The sequence below is a fragment of the Haemaphysalis longicornis genome, unplaced genomic scaffold (genome assembly GCF_048455015.1).
Source record: "Haemaphysalis longicornis isolate Haplotype H1 unplaced genomic scaffold, Haemaphysalis longicornis Haplotype H1 scaffold_8, whole genome shotgun sequence".
In the NCBI taxonomy this organism is placed as follows: domain Eukaryota; kingdom Metazoa; phylum Arthropoda; class Arachnida; order Ixodida; family Ixodidae; genus Haemaphysalis; species Haemaphysalis longicornis.
In genome coordinates this window covers 184,094,785-184,118,114 of record NW_027526445.1, presented here as the reverse complement: position 1 = coordinate 184,118,114, position 23,330 = coordinate 184,094,785, and the positions used below count along the sequence as shown (strand labels likewise).

At 48.8% G+C, this 23,330-nt stretch overlaps 1 protein-coding gene across 8 annotated transcripts in view; it reads left to right on the top strand.

The window, feature by feature from the left end:
- LOC144149352 (RNA-binding protein 25-like) overlaps window positions 1-23,330 on the top strand; it is a 66,195-nt gene that overhangs the window by 37,444 nt on the left and 5,421 nt on the right. For 3 of the 8 annotated variants that reach the window (XM_077680916.1, XM_077680914.1, XM_077680915.1), the window contains exons 10-18: window positions 2,957-3,052; window positions 4,747-4,780; window positions 5,549-5,757; window positions 9,811-9,918; window positions 14,178-14,536; window positions 17,273-17,384; window positions 18,150-18,239; window positions 18,917-18,990; window positions 21,045-21,595. In XM_077680916.1, the coding sequence (XP_077537042.1) occupies window positions 2,957-3,052; window positions 4,747-4,780; window positions 5,549-5,757; window positions 9,811-9,918; window positions 14,178-14,536; window positions 17,273-17,384; window positions 18,150-18,239; window positions 18,917-18,990; window positions 21,045-21,595 (1,633 nt within the window). Of the gene's footprint in view, window positions 1-2,956; window positions 3,053-4,746; window positions 4,781-5,548; window positions 5,758-8,347; window positions 8,389-9,810; window positions 9,919-14,177; window positions 14,537-17,272; window positions 17,385-18,149; window positions 18,240-18,916; window positions 18,991-21,044; window positions 21,596-23,330 lie in introns of all 8 variants that reach the window. The other 5 variants (XM_077680922.1, XM_077680921.1, XM_077680918.1 and 2 more) reach the window with 4 other exon arrangements.

The window sequence follows — 23,330 nt, the reverse complement described above, 5'->3', positions numbered from 1 at the left end:
TTTATCAAATTTTGGGCGATGCATGCCCAAATTTAGCCAAATTGTGAGCAGTTAGTGAAGCCCAGTTATGGACTTAAAAACATGGGCTGTACTTTATGCGGGCCCATATGACAGATCATTGCACTGCTACCATTCTGCCTCAGTGGGAATGGGTCTGCTTCTTTGCCAGGCATGCTGTTCCTGTACCAGTGACCAATGCCCTCTGGCTTAGTCTATTGAAATGATGCTGTTTACATTCCTGTGGAATTCATAATGCACAAAGCACAAGCATATTAATAGCAACGATTGGTGAAAGCTCTGCATAGTGTGAAAGTAGAGTAAATATAACCATCGTTAGCCGAAAGAAACGGCGAGCTCCGAGAATACTTAATTCCGCGTGTCAGGTGGTGACGTATCAGGGTAGTCGGGCTTAGACGAAGTTGGGCTGATTTTCAAAGCGGTAGCAGTATGGTTGTCTGAGGCTGCAGCTTCCTCTTTAGATCAGGAGTGAAGGTTCACCACGGTGGCTCAGTGACCAAGGCATTATGCTGGCGAGCCAGAAATCATTTTCAGGATAAGACTTCCTTTTTTTTTTTCATTAGCTTAATATTTTGGTAATTAAGTGAAATGTGAGCTGACTACTGCAAGCTCCTTATTCATTTTTAAACTCTCGCATTTGTTGTTTTATTACAGCCAGAACCGCCCAAAGTAAATATAGCCTTTCATTTGTTTTTCTGTGCTAAATTTGGGCAGCCATGCCCAACTCCCGCATTCGGATAATACAACTTTGCGTCAAAAATGGCGTTTGCGTCACCTAAATGAAAATGAAACTGATTCTGAAAGGGCATTGCTTGGACTAACCACCAAATGGCTTTTCTTGTCTTAGAAACACCTCGAATGCGATAAAAAAGGCATTGAAGTTGTCATTTGACATGGTCAGTCTGTAATTGGCACGGCATACAAAGAGTTAATAATTACAACTGGGGGAGGTTGTGCCAAAGGGGTGAGGGAAGGGGGATTGTTGTGTTATGAACCATTCACCAGCCTCCTGTCGTGTGCGGCACAACAGGAGGCTATCTGCTATCTGTAGGTGAGCGTTTGAAAATGATGAGATCTTCGTGAAAAAGGTTGGGCGAAGAGAAGCGAGACAGGAGGCTGTCCTTCCGAACAGCTGCGACTTACCCTTCCCAAAAAGATGCAGACCAAACTCCCACAATCTCCTTTTTTACAATGTTTGTATGCTGCCCATTGGGCTGTGGCAACATTATGTGCAGACGAAATAACAAGTGTGGTCATGCCACCTAGGAGTGCGGTGCATCGTGTTATCAGCTTTATTGTTGCAACTTATTGCGCGCAATTCAAATCGCCTTTAGCTGATACAGCTGTGCTGCATGATCAACACCTGGGGCACTCAAACGACTCCTTTGCTTTTGTTCAGTTTGGTTTAACAGTTATAAAATGGTTTCATAGTCGAAATTCTAAAGCTTTTATTTTTTATTTTTTTCATTCACCCAGTAGATAAAGCTCTCGCTTTCAACAAAATTTCTACTGATTTTTTCCAGCCTTTTGCTTTTTTTTTTGTCAGCTGCTTTTGCCTTAGATTAGTTTTGATAATGGTCCCATGAACCAATTTCAACAAATTTGGTCTGTTTTTTTTTTTTACAGCCAGAAACGATTTTCCGGGTAATGCTTTTTTTTTTTTTCGTGAACTTAATTTTCTAGTAATTAAGTGAAATCTGAGTCTTTCTTTGTTTTTAAACTTCGTTTTGTTATTTTATTTCAGCAAGAACCGATCAACGTAAATAGAGCCTTTCTTTTTTTTCTTGCTAAATTTGAATTCTTAGTAATTGGGTGGAATGTGATGTGATTACTGCAAGATCTTTTTTAAACTCTGGCATTTGTTGTTTTATTACAGCCAGAACCGTTCAAAGTAAATAAAGCTTTTCCTTTTTTTTACTTGCTAATTTGGAGTTTTAGTAATTGGGTGAAATTTCAGGTATTTATTGTATTGTTTTTCTCTTTTAAACTCTGGCACCTGTCGTAAGTGACACTTATAAAGAATCATTTTTCAATCAAGTTACAATAAAGCCCTGTTAGAAATTACCTGAATAAAATTAGGTAGTTTGCCTTTTTTTAAATGAAATTCAAAACATGTATGCAAATTTGAGATCTCCTGTTAGTTATATACGTACATACCTTGCAAGATATACTTGCATACTTCCAAGATAGGTTAATAAATGACACAAAATATTGAAAATCTATATTGTCCCCTCTTGAAGGCCAACAGGGAAAACTGGGAATTGTCGGGGTTTTCAGTAGTCTGGAGAAACTCGGGGAAAACTCGGGGATTCTATTAGTGAAAATTTAGCTGTAATTGTTTTTGCCACTTCTTACAAAGAAAAACAGGCCTTGGTTGAAATGCACTACTCAGCCTAATAATTGCTGCTTCACCACGCTCCAAAAATGCCGTCATATCTGGTGCCATCTTTGTTGAAAAGGGGGGAAATTTAAGAGCTTGTGGTGGGAAACATGATTTGCTGCTGGATAAGATGAGGGTAAGTTACCGAAAGGCTAGTCATTTTGAGTAGAAGAAATAAGAACAAACGCATTGTCTTTTGTGTATCTTTAAACAAGCACACAAAATGAAGTTTGTTTTTAGTGTTGTATTACAGCTCGTGTGGGGGTGAATTCATTCTATGTTGACTCCTTGCAAACAAACAATCCAGTCATTGGCCAAGCTATGTAGGTACTTGATTCAGAGTGTAAGTGGAAAACTGTATGGGCATTGCAAAGGCAATGCCCACATTCCCAATTTCTTTTTTTTTTTTTTTTTTTTTTTTTGTATGTCCCCCGTCTGGAAGGGGATGAAAATGATGGGTGAAAGGTGGTGACTGTACATGTAGCTCACTTGTGACCACCTTGTGTATTGGTGGTGATTCTTGAGCGGGGTTCCTAACGGGGTCGTTCCTGTTTCCAGCACCGTCTGATGCAAGAACTGGATGAGATGGACATTGAAGAAGACAAGCGGAACTTAATCACGAGGGAAATCGACAAATTCCGGGATACGTACAAGGTGCGAAGCGTCCTCTCTCTCACTTCTGACACCCTGCCCACGCGATGTTTACGTTTTGCTACCCACATGCACGCAGCCTCTCTCCTTGCATCCCTATTTTCAGAAAATTCTTCAGCACATTTTTTTTTTTCCCCCGCTAAGGACACGGAAGTCTTTTAGGCCTATTGCATTCAGGTAGTTCCCTATTTTTTTCTTTCCACGACACAATTTTCAGCCCCTTCCTGCTCTATTTATTTATTGAGTTTTTTATTTGGTTAGAAGTGCACTCAGAATTTCACTGCTTTAGGACCTCATTTGTACCGTCGGGGCCTGCAGCTTGTACAAAACAAAGGCTTTCTCATTTTGACTCATTTTTGGAGTCTATGACGTCGCTACAAAAAGCGAAATGTTCCCAATCTACTTCTACCTTACTCTCTTCTTGTTCATTTGAAGGGTGGGTAGGAATGGGTATCTGTTGCATGGACCTTATCTTTTTCTTTTTTTCCCCAACCTTCCAAGATGTAGGCACAGTGTTAAGGCTTGCTATTGTTGCAATCACGCGACAGTGAGAGGTTAGCGCCCATCTTTGTGTTGCTGATAGTTTTCTTTTTTTTGCACCCTCCCTGGGGACAAGTTTGAGGGAGGAAGGCTAAAGGGGGGATGAGCCCAGTGCCGGGGTGGCGGGGGTGTTTGGGGGGGATGTGGTTGGTGGTGGGGTGAGGGAGTGTCCTGCCTAAGTGGCACCTTGTTGCGATTCCCCCAACTCACCAGGCCAACTGCCACAGCGTGCTACTCTCGTTTGAGACTGTGTCAGGCCTAGAATTGTAGCTAGGATGATCAGCCCCTGGTGAGTATTGCTACCCCGTCTTTGCATACGTACTACTTGCGCGCACCACGCAGCGGCGCTCGCTCGCTCGCTCTCTCTCTCTCTCTCTCTGCGTGTGCCTCTGTTTTGTTGTGCCCTGTCTCGGTCCCACGCCTCGTGGTGACGCGAGACGACCGGTTGGCCGGTGCGCCTCTTCTCCTCCTTGGCGGCCCGATCGTGAGTCAGAACCCGTTTTCTCCCCACGATGCCGCTGCCGTTGTTGGCCCCCTGTTGGGCTCGGACAGGCTGCCCGAGGGGCCGGGCACTCTTCTACTGCAAGGCGAGCAAGTACCAATGCCTGTCACGCTACTGCTGCTGCTGGCCTCTGCTGTCCCTCTCTCTCCTTTCCTTTTTGGGCTATTGGGAGTGGACCCGGGGGTGTGCGAAGGGCACCTGTTGAATTTGGAGGGATTTTTCTTTTCCGCTAAATAGCTTTGGCGCGAGCCTGTGAGCCCAGGTTCACAGCACCCCCAAAACACATTTCATTTCAAGTTTGGTATGGGAGGGCAAGTATGTGAGGATAGCTCTTCTTTTTAAAATGCTTAGAAAGCTTTTTTGTTCTTAAATTTTTTGTCGCCACGCTGTGCCCACCATTTGGCTGAAGCCATCCTTGCCCAGTGCTTTTCTTTTTTTTTTAATTTTTGAATGGAGTTGCTGTTCTTTTCATCTGTAGTCGCATTAAATGCAGTCATGCTTCAGTTTATAATGTAAAAAAGAAAAAAAGAAAAGTTGGATGCCGGGTATTCGCACACCCCTTGCCTCTAAAAAGTGCGGTTGAGCTGCTTGTTTCATTAAGCCTGGCTCCCCTGCGCCCCCCTGTGGTGACACCTGCGTGTCGGCATGTCTGCAGCCCTCCGACCTTGGTCTGACGGTGAACTCGTGGGGTAAGTGCGCCTGCCCTGCCTTGTGCAATCGCGGTGGTGGTGGGGGGGGGATCGCGTTGCCTGTTGCTCTTGTGTGTGTGTGTGTGTTTCTGTGCGTGGTTGGTGGAGGCTGGGTTGCTGTAGTTGTGGTTGCAGAGTTGAGAGACCACTGTGGTGGTGGCCGACCCAGTGCAGGACGGCAACATGCAGAAGCGCTGACTTTGATGTGCTGGGTGGTGGGTGTGATCTTGGTGCCTCTGCGGAATGGTGACACTGTTGGCACAGGGCATATGTGCTGGAACTTATGGAAGCACAGTGAAGTAGAGGATCGTGCGAAGGCGCGCACGGGAAGTCGCAGTGGAACTGGAGAGCTGAGGAGAACACTTGCCACGTAACCTGTGGGGCCTGTAGGGCCCAGGGCAGAGGTGTTACCTCGTGCTTGAGTCAGCACTTTGAGACCAGAGGGAAGCTTTTAACAATGCCGGCGAACGCACTGCTGTGTGCTGGAGTTGGCACTCCTGTCTGTCTAGTTGCAATGGGGACCAGCGTATCACTAGGGTGAAGTCGGTCGTCCCGTCAGTGGACGTGGCAGTTGTGTGCTTTAGTGCCACATCCCACTTGTTTGAATAATTTCTGAGGTTAGCCCTAGACAATCTAGGTTGTCTGTTGGGGTATTGTTTGGGGGTTCCAGCGTTGCTGCATGGTAACTAACTGCTGCTTGGTAGAGGGGTCGTAGGAGCAAGTGTGGCTTCACTGTGAGCCCCACCCCCTGCCCCCCGTTCCCAACAGGGACCTTTATTGAGCGCCTGCGGCGCAAGGTGGCTTCTCGGCCGGTTAGCGCGCCCATGACGGCCGAGGGGCTGAGCGTGAGGATAGCCGAGTACCGGTGCCCCACGAGCTCGCACGTGACTCACTTCCCGGTCCTTTCCGTGCTTGCCGTGGGGGACTATGAGGAGGACAACTGGCGGAGCTCTCTTCCTCCGCCGCCTAGTATAGAGGTGAAGCCCCCCTCTCACCCTTGGAGGTCTCCCTCGCTGGTGGTGGTGGTGGTGCGGGAACTTCCCCCGGTGCGCACCTTGTGGCTAGGCAGCACTCTTTTGGCGGTTGCAAGTAAACGCTGTACTGAACCTCTCTGGGTCTCTCCTGGGTAGAGCTGGTGTGGGCATTTCGGGCACGTTATGCTAGCCCTCTGGTTTGCACCAAGAGCTGTGGCTTTGGTGCACAGCGGTGCACAGCGGAGGGGACGGGCCACAATGTTGATGTGATAGCCCGGCACTGCATGGAGCTTGGGTTGGCACAATTGGAAGTGTTTCCTTGCATAGCATGCTAGCAGTGGGGAGCACTATTCGGCTACATTCCTTCGCTCGCAGCCACCTATTTTTAAAAAACCCTGGTTTTGCATAGGGGGCATGGACTTGCAGTGAACACAGGGCAGCCATTAGTGCTCCTGCAGGAGCAGTAGTGGTGTGTGAAAAGGAGAGAAATGGTGTGGGAGATTCACCGTGTGTACTATCCTGATCTGTACAGTTGGGAGCAGAGGGTTAATTCCACATTTGAAGGAGTTAATAAGAATGCAGGCTATGATGGCGGGTGGCGGGTGTACTCTTACACTGTCCATCTTTAGGAAGACTATCTGCTCCTCAGTAGTGAAGGTCGCTCCACATCATTGTTACGTCCATTGTCCGCCAGCCTCTGGGACAATGAGTGATCCGTGTTCCACCGATGGCTAATGCGAGAAGCGGTTTCGTATTGGGAAAAGAGTTATCGCCACTTTTGCCATTAACAAGGGAAGGCAGTATCCGGCTTGTTTTGCAGTCAGCCAAGTCCAGTGTCCTCCATATAGCAGAGCAAGAGAGCTAGGGAATGGAGGAACAGTGCTAGCCCTCTCAGAATGCGTCACAGCCGCTTTTCCAGACCGGTGCACTCCACAAGGGGCAGCCTTGGTCTCGTTGCTGTTTGTGTGTGTCAGCTTCTGTTTTCAGGCCTTGTTTGTTTAGTGGCCTTGTTAATTTTTTTATGAAGCAGGCCTAGTGTATTTAGTGCTTGCTGGTGTCGTGTAATGACAGCTGTAGCTTTTGAAGCTCTACTTGTGAGAAGCTTCCGAGATGGGCCTAAAGAGAGTGGAAAGTAACCAAACTTTTGTGGGGTACCGCAGACTTGGGTTGAGGTGAGGCAGACTTATAGACAGGAGGTCTGAAGCTGCTGGTGACAGTTGTCTGAAGCACTTGAGGTCTGCCCCGGAACCTGTGGAAGGGTCTGGGTAGGAGTTATCTGGGCAGGATTGGGGTCCGTCCTCTCCCGTCAACTTGCCCGTTTCCCGACATGCGCCCTTTCTCCCGCCTCTAGGCGCACATTGTCTTGTCTGGCTTAGTGGTTGTACACCAGCTGTGCCGGCCTTGCGGGGGTTTGCACAAAGGGTCAAATTTGGTTTTGGAAGCTTTGTGGCAGCATAGTGGATGGGTTGTGACGGATCTTGGTTTTGTCCTATTGCCTGTGTGCATGCTGGAAGTCGTGCATCATTGGGAGTGCGATGCTAGAGGTCTACTGCATGCCGCAGCTTCTACTTAATGCATGCGCATGCAGGAAAGTTCTTGCATTGTGGAAAATGCGACATGGGCCCTCTTTTACAAGAGCATGTGAGAAAACATTCTGCTGTGAATTTGGTAGGATGTGTGACACCGTATCAGTTCTTGATGTCTGTGTAGGGTTATCTGAAAGAGGCATATGCTTCCAGCTGCTTTGCCTAAGGCCACACTAAAGAGCGGGACAGAGGGGACCTGGGGGTTAGGTGGTTGAAGAGCTATGGTTTATGCTGTAATGTTGCTCTCGGGCTGCATTGTGTTCCATTAGGCACAGAGTGTCATACAATAATATTTAGAGAATATTGATGCTGTGATCAGATGAAGAAAATGGGGAGGGGTGGATTCGGATTGATGCTTGGTGGTTTACGAAAAGTACGGCCAGTTTCAATTTGCCTGGCTGCCTTTGCGAGTGTTTGGCTTGTGTGGCATGTCAGGAAAAAGAGCATTCGGAAATGCGTCTTGCTTTGAACTGTGTCGTACAATGATGGCACAGTTGCATGGAGCAAGTGTTTAACTTGCAAATCAGGCAGGTTGACAATTTGTTGCAAGTTTTTTTTATTGTAAGCATGAGTGCAGCAGTTCATCACTAGATATTATTGTGTGATACTCTATGCCAGTGCGGCCCTAACTAGATGGCCAAGCATTGGAATGAAAGTGCCCATGCATGGATGTCAACAAATGTGGGCTCGTTATTACAAATTACGAAAAAAAAAAATGCAATGAACAGTGTGAGAGCTTCTTGCTATTTTTAGTGCTTCAGCAGGCCGTACAGCTGGGTACTTAGATCTAGGGTAGAAGCATGTAACAAATTAAACTTGTTATCTACTGTGTAGAAGTTGTGCCAGCTGTCTCTGGGAACATAAAAAATATTTTCAGGAGTAGAAAGTGCTGGATTTTCTAATATGCCACGTGGCGTGAATACTGATGTTTTTGTTTTGCTTTTAGGCTTTACATTAACACTTCCGACTGTTTCAACTTATTCTGTCCCGTTATTTCCAAATTTTAGTGGGAGACCTTACCGGTGTGACATGTGACAGCGAATTTAAGGTACTGGCTGCTGCATTGCACCTTTATCTTTGTGCCACCCCAAAATTACAGACGCGATATGCCTTTATGTGCACTGTAGCTTACAGAAACCGCTCTGCAATGCCAGCACATAGGTGACATGCGCAGGGAAGGGAGGCAATGCGACGAGCACTGCTCACGAGTAACGTTGTTAGGAGGTATGGCCAGAAGTCGAGGTGTGTTTACCTTGTCTGATTAACGTACCTTGGTTGTTTCTATCTTTCTTTTTCATTACGTAAGGGCATTAATGATGCTTTGGCATTGCTTTCCACATCTGAGACCGTGCGTTTGGCACGTGGGATTGCACGTTTGTGTATAATCTCCAATCGTATGTGGAGGCGTGTAATGTTGTAAGCAGCGCTCGTCCATTCGTCTCTGCTTCGTGTATGTCTTCTCAGGCTAAGCTCTTTTGTACTGAGGGTTCACAAACTTAAAACCCTTTGAATAACTGTGTTTCTGAATTGGTTTGTAACTTCTTTTTACTTTCTGGAAATGCCAAAAAGATGGCATTTGCTAGGGTTACTATCTTGCATATTTTGTGCAAGATACTCTTGTGGCACCCAATTACATTTTTGGGGGCTGTGGGATCAAGTCGTTCGTGTGGTAGCACTTAGTTCAGCCATTCGAGTGCCCTGGGCAGGTACTGCTTCCGGTAAATCAATCTTGGCCACTAGTATCTTCTTTCACAGCTAAGGTAATTACTGAGCCAGACGCAACCAATTTGTTTCACGCCCAGATGGCAGTGAAGGTTTACGAAATGTATTCATTGGCATTTTCTCATACCTATCAAGGAAGGGCTTTTCTGTTTTATGTGGATTAACTGGGAAAAGTGCAGCTTGCGCTTTAGTGTATATTGGCACGGTGCCCATCCAAATGTTGGAAGTCTATTCAGGGTAGCCTTGTTCTTGGCTGGTTGGGTACTGAGTTGAATATTTTCACTGTACTGGTGGGATTTTCCGGCCTACCGTGTACTATACATATGTCTAGAGTCAAAGGGAAACCTTATTTTAATTTGCAATGAAATAAATTGGTGCCTAAGGAGGAAAGACAGTTGTCGATTAATTGCCATGAAATCACTCCGTGAGGTGAAGCTTACGGCTCCGGGGCTTGTCCGTTCTCACTTTGGGCTGTGTGGAAGCCCACCTTAAGCCTGCGTGGCTTGCATGGGAAACTTGTAGGGGGCAGAGCAGGGCTTGAAACGCTGCGGTAATGCTGCGACGTTAAGTAGCACCGTAATGTACTGCTGCTGGGTATGACCGTATGTTTATGTGCGTTTGTGTGTGCGTCTGGCTTGCACGTGTGCATGCGAAAGCAGTCACCCTCCCGGACGTCGCCAGCAGCCACAGCTAAGTGCCCCTTCTCTATTCCTGCATGTGGCCTTTTTCTTTTGCTTGCTGCTGTAAGTTTCCGGCACTGGCTAAGCAGCTCATGGCGGCCAAGCAACCCGCGGCGGCCAAGCCATTCATGGCGGCGGCCGCCGCCGCCGCTGCCGCCGCCACGCCCACTCAGCAGGTGAGCCACTTCCCCTTTGTCTTCTCTGCTCGTTCTCGCGGTGTGCCATACGAGCCAGCAGTTGCTTAGACAGTCCGGGCCCGTGGCTGAGATGGGTAAGTGTTTCCCTGTAAGAGGAAGATTCCGCGACGACCACGGGGGGCCACTCTACTCGGCCGTGTTTTTGTTGTTTGGTGAGTGAGAAAAGACACGCTTGTTTTACACTCCACGCGCAACACGTCCGAGCCAGTGGCCGCAGCCGCTCTGCGCAGGGCAAGGAGGGGGGAACTGCCGGTGCAGCTTTTAAGTGGGGGAGACCTCGCACACGGTCTTGCGTGGCCCTGGAGGCCTTGAGAGCCTAGGGGAAGTTCCGTCTGGTTTTTCTAGAGGAATGCGGTGCGTGTGCCGTGTTAAAGGGAGTTCTGGGGCACCGAAACCAGTACAGGTGGAATAAAAACAAAACTAATTCACTGGATGTGTTGTACACAACTGTGGAACCAGGAATCAGAATGATTGGCTTTCGGGACTGTCTTTAGCAATTTCATAAGCCCTCTTTTGACTCGGATAACTTTCACTGCGGGAAATAATTTAGCAGACGTTGCAAGAATGTGGAGTGGTCTGGCCTTCGCTGGAGCAGCGAGCAGTACCGTAGTTCTGTGGTCTCGATACTTCACTGCTTAGCTATTCTCACAGTGTACCTGTGTGCTACCAAACTGACACCTTGCAAAAGAAAATTTCCTTTTGAAGTAGCAGAGGTTAGTTAGGGGATGAATTGTTGACAGTGTATGCTGGCATTGCATGCTGTTTGAAAGTAATCTCCCCGTGGGCACCTCTAACGTGCCACCTATGGATATCTATGCGAAACTATTTTCGCTTTGTGCACTAAAGGGGAGCTTTGTTTTACACCTGATGGGAGTTTTGTGTTTGTTACTTACAACAAGAATAACCGCTGGGCATATTTCAGTTGGCATTGCGTAGCACGTTGTAGTGGAAATTAAGTTACTGTGGCTTTCATTGCTGTGTAACAAAGCTGTGTTCTATTTTCTTGCAACACATGTCAGCAGTGGTTGGCATTTAGTAATGCAGAGACCTTCTTTGGCTTATTTTGTCCGAAAGTTTTAGGCGATGCTGATGGCGCATTGTTGCTTGTTGAACTGACCGAAGCATGCTGACAGTGTTGCACGGTCACTTGTGGCTGGGTTGCCAGATTTGTCTGTTGTGACACATCTGGCAACCCGGGAGGCCACCAAGGAATAGAAAAGTTGGCCAGTTAAAGTTTGCAGATGTCTCGCATGCCTACTGTGTAAATAAGCTGGCCAGAAGCTACAACTCCTTGAAAACATTGTCATTAGGAAGCCCGTTCATCTTAACGAGGGAAAGCATGCAAAACATTGACAATTTTTTGTTTACGTTCCCGGCGTTTACCTCATATCATATTTCAACTAAGACTTGGCAATCATTGCTGAAGAAAATTTCAATATGATAGACTTAGAATTAAGTTGGTGAAAAAAAAAAAGGAACCCTTGGGAAAGTCTTAAAAAAATGCATGCTGTAAGAATCTGAAGTTTGGCTCGTTCTACAACGGAGGTAACTTAATTCAATTTACACTTGCCGAGGTTTTGATTGCAGAGGAAGAACAAGAGCTATTCTCACTGTCTGGTGTACAGAGGTTGGTGGTAAAAATGATGCAGCTACATGTACTGCATCAGCTGGCAGAGCATAAATGTAGCATGTGTTGTCCACTTTGTGTGTGGTCTCTTTGTGATACTGAATCTAGCATACAAAGTAGTAAAAAAAAATGTTTGTTTTCTTTCTTCACCCCCTGCCATTGCTATAATGTCATATCAGTCAGTTGCCTGGCTGTCATTTCCTTTTCACCCACTCACTTTGCAGTTTACAAGATATGGATTGGTTGCATGCTACTTACGACATATAGCTATGCTTAGGCCATATAGCTATGAATGTTGGTTTCATCCTGAATCGCATATAAGAGGTTTTTTTGGTGTAAACACGAAAAGGTGATCGGCTCTTGTTGATACCAACATAAATCCTGGATCTGCCTTCTACTGGTTCGCTATCGCGTGTGTGGCAGAAGGGCTTCACTTGCTACCTAGGTGCCCAATTCTACCATGTCAACAAACCAGGACATCTGAGGAGCTTGCACATGATGAAGTGGCACAGACTGCAGCACAGGAACTCCAAAGGTGGCAAAGTGAATTGAGGGCTTTCAAGATGAACTGACAAGCCTTGTGTAACTGTGACAGTTACCAATGGTGTTGCCGCTTTTTAGGATGAGCCTTTACTCCTTAACGCCTATGCCGATTTAAGAAAAACATTCGTCGCGGGACGGCAATCGGTTACTTGAATGGAACACTGCCCACTGGACCTAAGTAGACTGCCGGAAGTACCGGGTCTCTTTCTCTCCCCCTTCTTTGTCTTAAGGAGAATGCGATCACCAGGTTTTAATGGCATCTCTTTAAATGCAGGTCATGTTTTCTTTCCTTAGCAGGGACCCCACTTGTAAGTTCATGCTAGCCACTCTGTTCATTGTACGCATGTTGAGTATGTGCCTTCATTGATTAGCACTGAGCAGCCTGCTGCACTGTGCTGTTTTTTAGTTGCGAAGTTTTTTTTGTGTGTGAGAGTGGAAGGGACCTTTTTGGCCGTCAGGCTGGGCGTAAGAGAGAGCCAAGAAGTGTTGTGTGCTGCCGATGCTCATGTGGAACACATGTTTTTAGGCGGGAGTCCGGTTTCTTTTGCCGTTTCATCTTCTTACTGAGTTTGGTGGTGTGCGCCTCTTGGCATCGTGCACGAAAGGTAAAGCAAGCCGCCTCACTTCTACTTGTGCCTGGCTGGGGTCCTTGGGTGCTGCACTGCCGTCTGCTGTAGGTAGCGGTTGTGCCGCGTCGCAGCGAAGTGCGGGCTGTTATTCCGTGATCTTGTTCGTGGAGACAAAGGGTGTAGCTTGGTGCCTGTTTACAGAGAACATGTTGGAAGCTGTCAAGCTATCCCCTCATCTTGTTCCTAATGTGCCCCACCGTGGAGTGAGTAAGCTGTGCCTTGGGCACGCATTTTGCTTCTAGACATGGAACAGGGGCTCAGTGATGTCTTTGAGGCACAGTAATCGAGCCGTTAGTAGTTCTCAGCTGTGCAGTGAAGTGCTACAATGCAAGTAAGGCCTGGATTCATATACAAGTTCACTTGTAGCGAGCTGCTAATGCTACAGTGTTTGTATCTGCTTTGCAGGCCTAGTTGGGCAATTGTGGGGGGGGGTGCTTGAAATGGCATGGTAGTACAAACGGAGATGTATTCAGGGGGGAGAACAGGTTGGGACCTTACTGTAAAAATTTTTAATGTGGTATACTATCACGTTTCGGGAAACATTTAGAATGTGGTTTTCTGCGAGTTGACACTACTGGTGTTTTACCGCCTGCCATTGCAACCACAGCAGTGAGCTAGATCCATGGCAGTGGGTGGAGTTTGCCTCCAGCCAAAGCCAGAAATGAAACATTCAGATTGTTGCTTGATTGTTGGGCAGTGGCTGGTTGAGTAGTTGAGGGTTAATCTCAGAGTGGGGCCCAACATTTTAGGCAAGATTCTGCGTTGGCTGTAACGGTCATACTGCCACAATTCTCCCGATTAGAGTAAAAATCCGTAATTTGTGGATCAAAAGTGGGATTTATGATTTTGTCCAGCACGTAACTAGGGAAAAGGGGACGCAAGTTCGGACTTCCCCGTCTCCCGTTGAACTGAAGCAAATCTTTACTTTGGACATAATAATAGAGAATGCATTATGAGCACGATGCATGGCAAAAGTAGATCCAAATGTCATATTGATCTAGCTCACTGCAGTCACAGGGGCAGTAACAAACTCAAATTGAGCTGTCATTAAAGGGGGTTTTGAGTGCTAGTCAGTTGCGCTTAAAAAGTTACACACACCAGGTGTTAAGGTTCATTCTGCAGTCCTGTTGTGTTCGCTCGCATGCTTGTTTAGAGACTAACCATCCTGACAGACGAGGAACGCATTAAAGTAGGACAATGAAATTGTTTTTTTGGTGTTAGGGCATTCAAGGGCTTGCTTTAGATTAGGTGCAAACGAGTTGGTGCACAGCCAAGGGGAAATTTCAGTTCTATGTTCTGAGAGCATGCGCGGCTACTGTGGCGAGCTCTGTCCTGCCGCCTAGTGGTGCTAGCTGCCCTGGAATGCCGCGTGGCGCCCCTATCCCGTGGAAGGGACTGGCGTGAAAAGTCCCGCCGCTCTCCCTCTACTTGCTTTCCAGAAGCAGCAGGAGGAAGACCGTGACCGGGAGCGGGAGCGGCGGCGAGACCGCAAAGAACGGCGAGACCGGGAGCGCAGTGTGGAGCGCTCCTCGCGCAACCGCGACAAGGAGCGCTCGTCGCGTGACTCTTCTGCCAAGGAGGAGGCCCGGGCGGCGGACGACAAGTCCAGCCGGGATCGGGAGCACGAGTCAACGCGAGAGTCGAAGCCGTCTAGTGAGTCGCAGTCGGTGTCGTCGTCGCAGCCGCCGCCATCGCGGTCAGAGAGGGCGCCCTCTAAGGCCCGCTCGGAGTCACCCGAGCGGGACTGGGTGCGAGAGAGAGAGCGGGAGCGAGAACGGGAGCTCCGGGAAGCGCTCAGGTGAGATTTCTTGCCCTCCTCTCCTATGCTTGTCTGGTTAGATACCTCGCAGGCTGTTAAGCTTTGCTGTAGGTGCATCTGCTGTCTTCCTTCCCTTATCATGCCTCCAGCTGTTGCTTCCTCTGTGTGGCATGTGCCCAGGCATGGTGACTTCCGCATGCCCCGTTAACCACTGCAGGCAGTAAATGTGCTCTCCAAGGTGTTGTGCCTTGTGTGGTTCTGTATAGGCGATCTGTTGGCATGAAAAGACGACCATTGTGCCTCCTCTTGGCGGAGCGCTAAACTAATAGGCACTTTGCCGAGCATATGGATCCAACGATGTTGCCACCTTTAAGCAAATTTTTCTGTTGCGGCAAAAAGCACCAAAGGGGGCCAGGGATTGCAGTTATTCCAGGTGACATTGCGGAACCAAGGGCCATTTATTCTAACCCATGGTGGGGTTCTGTGCTCCAGACAGCACCATCTTAGTTGGCAGGCCTCAACTGCCAAAGGTATAGGTTTGTGATACTCTAAAGTTTGTGATTTGTCAGCGGGGCCAGCATTTCCCAGATATTAAAAATAGGGCATGCACTCGAAGTGAACTGGATATTCAAGGGAAGAATTTGTAAATAGTGCAGTCGGGACACATTTGTGCAACCTGTGTGTGTATGTGATTTATAAAAAAGAAAAGTGGAGACACTTATGGCGAAAATTGGATAGAACATGCAGCACGAGATAATAAAGATGGTATCCAGCACTTTTAAGTGCTCGCGGCAGTCTAGCCACTGTGTTTGGAACAAGGAGGGTAATGCAGGCGTTAGCTGAAGGTCTTGAAGAAGAGGGTGCTTTCCATCATCAGGGCTCTGAGTGCATTGAGGAGAGGTCGGGCTTCTTGTATGCCCTAAAAATAAAGTGTCGCTAACGTGAAGTGGCTTGCCGCCGACTAGAGGGGCCCTAACCGACTCTGTTGCTTGTTTTCTTTCCCCCCTCTATAGCCAGGGTCAGGAAGACAAACCACAGGTTTCCCAGACGGCTCCTAATGTAACCGGGCAAAAGTAAGAAAGGGCTGTGTGAGCACGGGGTCTCGGCCGTCTTTTTTAACTCGGAGGGGCTTTGGAAAGTGAAACGGGAAAGGAAAAAAAAAAAAAAAGGCAAGGGCAAGGGAAGACGTGCAGGGGAAAGCTTTTCCTCTTCAGGTCTGGCTGTGCATGCCTGTTGCATGTGTGTGGTTGTAAATGTCAACGGTACTAGTCTTCTGTGTGTGTGCGTGTGTGCACGCACGCGCATGCATTGGGGGTGGGGGTCAAGAATTTGAATGTGCGTGACATTGGCACTGCATTTCTCCACTTGGCGATGGTGTGGTTTGTATAATCGAGAAGGCATTTAAAAATGCCTGTGGACAACTGTGAGGGGAATCTGACCTCATTAATTCAAGAACAGAAGGAAAGACCAATTGCGCCACTTGTCTTTAGTGCACATTAGCATTTGATTTTTCCGTCAAGACACTAGTGGTGAATTTGCAGATGGCATTCATTATTGGATTTGCACTCACTGTAGTAAAGGGTTAGGTCAGCCAAAAATTCTTGTTGATGAGGCTAGTTTTTGACTCCCAGCAGCATTACTTTGCCCTTGCGTGCACTGCTAGAGACCCTTTGCTGGACTAAATGCTGCTGCTAACATTTTTAGGAAACTAAGTTATGGTTTTGTTCGTGCAGCAGTAAATTCATATTTGTCGCTGCCAGGCAGTTGTCGAACTGTGGGCTCATTTGCCGCGGTGACTGTATCGCATGCCACTGCTCCTCCAGGAAACAGGGCCACTTGCGATCCCACAGCGTCAGAACCTGATTTCAGCCTCAGGGCTCTAGCTGCTAGTAAGGAGGTCATTGGGTGTCGGTTTGGACAGCTGCAGCATCTCAAATCGGCCCGGAGTGCAGTCGGATGGTCACTGGCGAGTTTTGTTTTCTATTTCCACCACATGGGTATTTCGAGGCCCAGTGGTTGACCTAGGTGCAATTTTCCATTCTTGCTAAGTTTGCACCAAGTGTGTGTGTGTGTGTGTGGAGAAGGATTTTTGAGAGAGGTAGTGCTGTCAACTTCCCCTACATTCTATGCTGGAATTCATTCCTTTGGGTGGTCCTGCAACTGCCTGTTTCTTTGAATCAGTCTACAGTTGTTGTCCCAATTGATTCGGGCCTTCGCCATGCCACCCTAATTGGTGAAAGGTCTTGCAGGGTCATGCAACTTGGTGTTGTGTCCGCGATTCTCCTCTACTTGGTTTGTGCCCGCTCTCGACAGTGCCTCCTGGGAAAATGTGTTACCGTATCATTGAGGTTACATGCAAATGACATGGTGGGCAATTCTTTTTGGGATAGGGATCACCTGGCATGTGGGATGGGTGATCAACAAATGGGGGTGAAATGGCTGTCTGCATGCAAGCCTGTGCGTGTTGTACACGTTTGTGCAAGGGAAACTGTATGTGACCCCTGTTAGTGTGGGGAAGGGGGGCAGCTAACTGCTCAGTGTCGCCACGCTTGTGGTCTGCAAGAGTTGGGGCTGTGGTACGGACCCTGGCGCTGAGAGGAGGCCGTGAAACTCTTATGGATTTTGAGTGGCAAGTGGTTTGTGGGAAATGTGTGTCTGCAGTGGCAGAAACTGCTTACACCTTGGGGCAGCTACTTGTTGCCTCTGGACGGGTGGGTTCTGGGTTGGGACTGAGACGCAGCACACGTTTCCTCTGTTGTGCCCCCTCCCATGTAGGCCGAGGGACTCTGAGCGCGACTGGGAACGCGAGAGGGAAGAGGAGGAGGAGGCGTACGAGCGCAAGAAGATGGAGAGGAAGCTGCGCGAGAAGGAAGCTGCCTACCAGGAGGTGAGGCTCTCTCTCTGCTTTATTACTCTGTACTTGGGAATGGATGGCGCCACCTGTCTGCCAGGCACAGAGCGGCAGCTTTGAGGCGTGGGTGATGGGCTATACACCCTTTCTGGTTAAGCAGTGTCCCATCTGACTAGAGCCCTGATCGGCATTATTTTGGGCTTTCCAGCAACAGACAAGCCCATTTTTTGTACTATATCTCTTTGGGGCACTGGCTTTTCGTTTGGCCTTTCGTGAACTGGGACTTAGCCATTTAAAAGCGGCTAGGCGCGTGCCGTGACCAGGGTCAAGGTTCTCAGTTTTTGCACGCATGTGACTGCACACTTCTGTTGAATGGAAAAGTGTGGAACCCAACACTGCTTGGAGTCATTGGGAGAACCTTCGTGATGTTTCTGGCATCATTGGCTCCAGTCACTGCCGTACTTGGCAAAAGCAGTCTCAAAGGATTCCTCTCTCCTTCTGAGCCTTAGACTGAATAACAATATGACGTCGTAGAAAGAGAAACACCTCATTTAAAGCAAAGGCCATGCTGCAGCAGTACAGAGCCTTCACTTTATTTGTAGGAGTCGGTGATGAGGGCAGAGGCTGGCCCCTACTCATGGGAGCCTGCTGGGCTCTGCAAAAGGAGGCGCACCTGGGGGCAGTTGGCCTGCCCCATCTTTCTGTGGGCAGGGGTGGCCATTGTTTGTGTTCAGTGCACAGTGTGCTGGATGTGCAATGGGTTCAGAACCCTGTTGTTCCCCCCACCCCACCCCCGTGCAGAGATTACGGAATTGGGAGACGAGGGAGCGCCGCAAGGCCAAGGAGTACGAGAAGGAGCGCCTCAAGGAGGAAGAGAAGCAGGCCGAGGAGGTGAGATGATGGGGCAGCTGGGCTGGCTGATGTGCGTACTGGAACGTACGCTGAGTGGGAGCATAGATCGATTCCTTCGCTTGTGGTGAGAGAAAAAACAGTGGCCAATGCCCACGATATGACTAGAGGGGGGACTTTTCTACCAATGTTTCTAGCCGTTTCTTCTTGTTAGAAAATTGTGGTTTTAGTCAGTGGTTTGCAAATTATGTAAGAAGGTGCTGAATACGGTAATTTAATGCGAAGAAAAACTGCGTAAAAGACGGGACTTTGCACTGTTTTTCTTCGTAGTACAATGTACCAACTGGCTCTTTAGCAAACCCTTATGCAATAGTATTTTAAATGGGTTCTTAGCCAACCTGTGGCGTAAAACCGCCTACTAGGGCATTTACCCGTCCCCAATCATGCGACACTTTCACGCAGTCCCTTGAAAGTCGTATTATAGGGGTTCCACTGTATATTGGTCATATTGTAGTTAGAATGCACCAAAAATGCCATTAGTAAAATGTACATTTCCCTTTGGCTTCCAGCATGTAATTGAGGTGACGTTACTGCGTGCAACTGCTATTCAGCGAGAGTTCACTTGCACGATTGTGAAGCTTGGTGAATTCGGTGACTTCTGCGCATAAATGATGTCCACTTGTGCTTACACTGGTGCCTCTGTCGTGTGGGCCATGCAGGCCAAAGAAGCACGTCGGCTGAAGGAGTTTCTGGAGGACTACGAGGATGAGAGGGACGATGTCAAGTATTACAAGTGAGTGTGGGGCGCTGGGCATCTGCGATTTCAGCCAGTGAATTTGAAATTTCCCCACTGTTGTACCCTGCTAACCTTTCTAAAAACATCAGTGTGGCTGCATCCCTGATGTACCGATATGTTTCGCCTTCTTCATTTAAAAATGTGCACCAAGACTCGAGGCAGCCATGCTTGGAAGGATGCCTTCATCTAAAGCACTCCCTTCCTTAAAGCTTGTCTATTCGTGTTCCTGCATATGGATAAGCTACTGTCCGTGGCAACAAAGTTGTGGTTGCTAGGCGAAAAGTGAAAACGCCCGTGTGTACGAGATTTCGGTCAAAATTAATCCGGAGCCCTCTACTACGGCAATATCGTGGTTGCTGCCTAGTAGGCGTGGGCTTGCTTTTTGGTGGGAACAGCGACTCTGTTTTCATATGCTGCTCCGCAAGCACCAGGCCTCCCTGTCACCTCTTGCATTTTTATAGAAGCCCTCTTTTTCTACTTTTTGCTATCTCCTCTATGTGGTGGGAAGTCTCCAGCCTCAAAGCCACTCTTCCCAGCAGTGTCTGGTGCAAGGCTGTGCTGTAGGGCAGTGAATCTTTACGTTTTGCATCCCTTTCTTGTCTCCTCCCTTTTTCGTCTCTTCCTCACCTGTTGTAGCTTCTTTTGGTTACAAAAAGGTTTGATGGTTTTTTTTTTTCCCCCATTTTCTCTGGAGTCAGGCCTATATATCTTCATTTTGATTCAGTCAGAAATATTTACTGCATTTACGCAATTGTAACGCGGGGGGTGACTTCTTATTGCATCCAGAAAGAAAACTAAAACCGTGCAAGTAACGGGAGGGGTAACCTTTTGTAGTGTAAAAAAGGAACTGCCAAAGTACTTGCACGAGGCCAGCAGAAGCATGGAAAAGCGCATATATTTTTCGAACACTGTGACTAGATGCCCACCTGTAGCACTTTGAACTTCTTTTGCGAAATGCCCATTTGTCGAGTGAGATCGCTTGTTTTGAGGTGTATCAGTTCAGCACTGACTGCCATGCGGTGGTTGTGCTGTTCCATGACGAAATTGGCAACATTCTTCTCTAATTCAACATGGCCGCCATAGCGAGGCCCACGGAAACCTTATTGGCCGGGTTCGCATGGGAAGAAGTGCTCCCTCTTGAACCACGATTTGTGGATGGTCGATACATCAGCTCTGTGGGCAGCAGCTGAATTGTCGATTTCTTCAACCATTTTGAAACAGGCATCTTACTGAGTGCAACACATCATTGCAAGGGGAGCTGAAGAGGAGTTGAAATACTTGAAAGCAATGAAAACCACCGAGGCCTCCACATAGTACGACGGAAGAACAAAGGCAAAGGGCTGCGCCCGTTGTCACTGTCACTACCACCGCAGGGGAAAAAAAAAAAGAATAAAGAAAACAGAGCCGGTCTTGGCTTGTAGTGGGTCCGAATAGCTGTGGCATATGTTGCCAACATAGATTGTAAAATGGGCAAAACTGTAGCTGTCGACAAGAATGGTGCATCATTACACTTTTAAGGCAAAAATTTTCCTATTTGATGGTAATGAGAGCGGTGACTTCAGTTAGTGAAAATTAGAAGAAAAAAAAAGAACACTTGCAGTACATTTGAATAAACATTGTATGACCTCCTACGTTACAAGTGTGCACTTTATAAGTGTGCAGAATAGCCTGAGCGGGAGGTGGTCAGTGAGTATTCAGTGAACACAGGCTATGTAGTCATCTCATGCGGGGGGATTTGTCAGAGTTTAGGGGGGCAGTTGTGCTGTCATGCCTTGAAGTATATTGTAGTTTACAGAGAAGGTAGATGTACTTTGAGGTCCCCAATCAATCCCTTGGCACGTGCTCCAGGAACAAGTGCTGCGGAACGCGGTTGGACAGATGGTGCACTAGTTTGAGTGTTGTACTACAGCTTGTTCTCTGTGCTTGCATGCAAAGTGTCAGACAGGTGTGCTTGGGCTGTTGACTGTCTTGGCTCTTGCGATGTTTTCATCCACGGTCCCTCGAGGAAGAGCTCTGGTGCCAACTGTGTGGGCGTGTGTCTCTCTTGCCAGGGGCGGGGCGCTGCAGCGGCGCATGAAGGACCGCGAGAAGGAGGTGGAGCTGGACAACCGGGACCGGCAGCGCGAGCGGGAGGAGCTGGAGGACCTGAGGCGCAAGCTTACCGAGGAGGGCCACCCGGACCCCGAGGCCGAGGCCAAGCGCATCCACCACGAGGAGGAGGCCCGCCTGCTCAAGCCCCCGCACCTGACGGCCGTGGCGCGGCCCGAGCCCGAGCCGGAGGCCGCTTCCTCCCGCAGAGAGGCCGCCTCGACCCCTCCCCCTGCGCGGCGGTCTTCGCAGCACAGCCGGGCCCTGTCGCCCAAGGCCGAGCCGCGATCGCCGCCCGCGCCCCGCGCGGAGAACGCCACCTCGCGAAACGCCCGCTCCCCGTCGGCCTCCTCGGCACGGTCGCCACCCCCGGCGCAGTTCGCCTCCACCATGGGCCCCACGGCCGAAGAGGACGGCAGCGGCCAGAACAGCCTCTCCGGCTTCTCGGACGTGCTGGTGACGCCCCAGGAGGAGGGCAAGGCCATGGGCTTCAGCGGAATCAAGCTGGGCGGAGGTGAGTGCACTGTGAGCTGAGGTTTGAGATCTGTCGCTACTGCTTCACTGTGGCCAGCTGGCCCCGAGGGATTCTGGGTTATACAATGTAGCAATGGAACCAGAAAGAGTGGTGCAAAGTTTTTGCCTTGCCACAAATACCGTGTTTGCTCGTTAGTAACGTGACCGCAATTCTAACACAAGGGTGGCTCATAATTGCATCCAGAAAGAAAAAAATGCAAGTGGTAAGTGGTGATGTACGTGGTAACTTTTTGTCGTGTCAAAAAAAAAAAGAGCAAGAAGAACAGCCAAAAAACTCGCGCAAGGCCAGCGGAAGCACAGAAAAGTACATTTATTTTTCAGTCACTGTGACGCTTTGAACTTCATTCTAGGGATGCCCATCTGTCCTGCGAAATAACTTGTTTTCAGCTGTATCAGCTCAACACTGACTGCCATGAGGCAGTTGGTTGCATTGTTCGGTGATGAAATCAGTCGCTTCTCACATTCGACGTGGCAAGACCCATGGAAACCTTTTCGGCCAGATTTGCGCGTGAAAAGGTGCTCCCTCTGCAGCCCCCATCATGGTCGAGTGTTTGAACAGCAGCTGAATTGTCGATTTCTTCAGCCATTAAAAATAGGGCGTCTCTTGTAATGGGCATTGTACTGGGTGCAACACTTTGCATCGCAAGGTCAGCCAAAGAGGAGTCAAAACACTTGAGGCAAAGACATATGACTAGGCTTGTGCGAATATTCGGGCGCTTCGAATATTCGAACGAATATTACAGTATTCGAATTCGCTTCGATTCGAATTTAAAATTTCTGATATTTCGAAGTATTCGATGTTAACGAATATCAAAACTTCCTTCAAGTTTCGGTTTCGTTAGGCAAGGCGCAGTGCCATTGACATCAGTCCAATATCTTGACTACATGCAGAGCCAAGACAAGCTAAGCCACATTCAGAGTTGTCGTAGCAAAATCCTCCCTGTTCTGTGTCGTAGCCTTCTTACACGCGCATGTTCGGTAGGGTAGTCGATGCTCCTGTTTCATGTTTCAAACAATGAAATTGTTCCCATTGCAAACATTTGCAATGGAAAAAAAAAATTCGGCTCTCACGAACGGGCCTGCGCGGCCCGGCGGATGATACGAACGAGCCGGCGAGGCGCCCGACTGCCGAACGAGCGAGAGTCCGACGCACGGGCACTTTCTCCAGGAACAGCCGGTCTGTTGTTTTCTGCTCGCGAAAATGCGCCGCGGGCTCCACAGGCGCGCTGACGCTGCCGCAAAACCACCCGCACGCTGCGCGGGGCGCGGCCGGCCGCCGCAACCAGGCGGCAGCTTCGGTCGCGAAGTGGTCCGGGGCGCTCGAGCCACGGCTTCTACCCGCTACTTAAAATGCCGTTCAAAGCACACACGAAGTTTCTCGTGCGGAGAATAAGCTAATAATGTGGACGAAAACGGTTCTATACGAAATCATCCGCGCCGCTAGTGAAAGCGCCCATGAAATATCTGCCGGGGTGCTAAGCCTAAACATCTCCGGTGGAATGCCGGTGGAGCCAGCCGGCCATGCATGTAGCCTTCATGTAGCCACCTGTCTTGAGCGCTTCAAAACTGCCGCCCTGAGGCGCACCGGGCGCACGCCTTCCCATTGGCGCAAATAGTCACCACGCGCGTCATTTTCTGACCGAGGCACAGGCGACCACGGGCGCGGAATCGCCGAGGCTGGCGTGAAAATTGCGCGCGCAACACCGACGCGCACG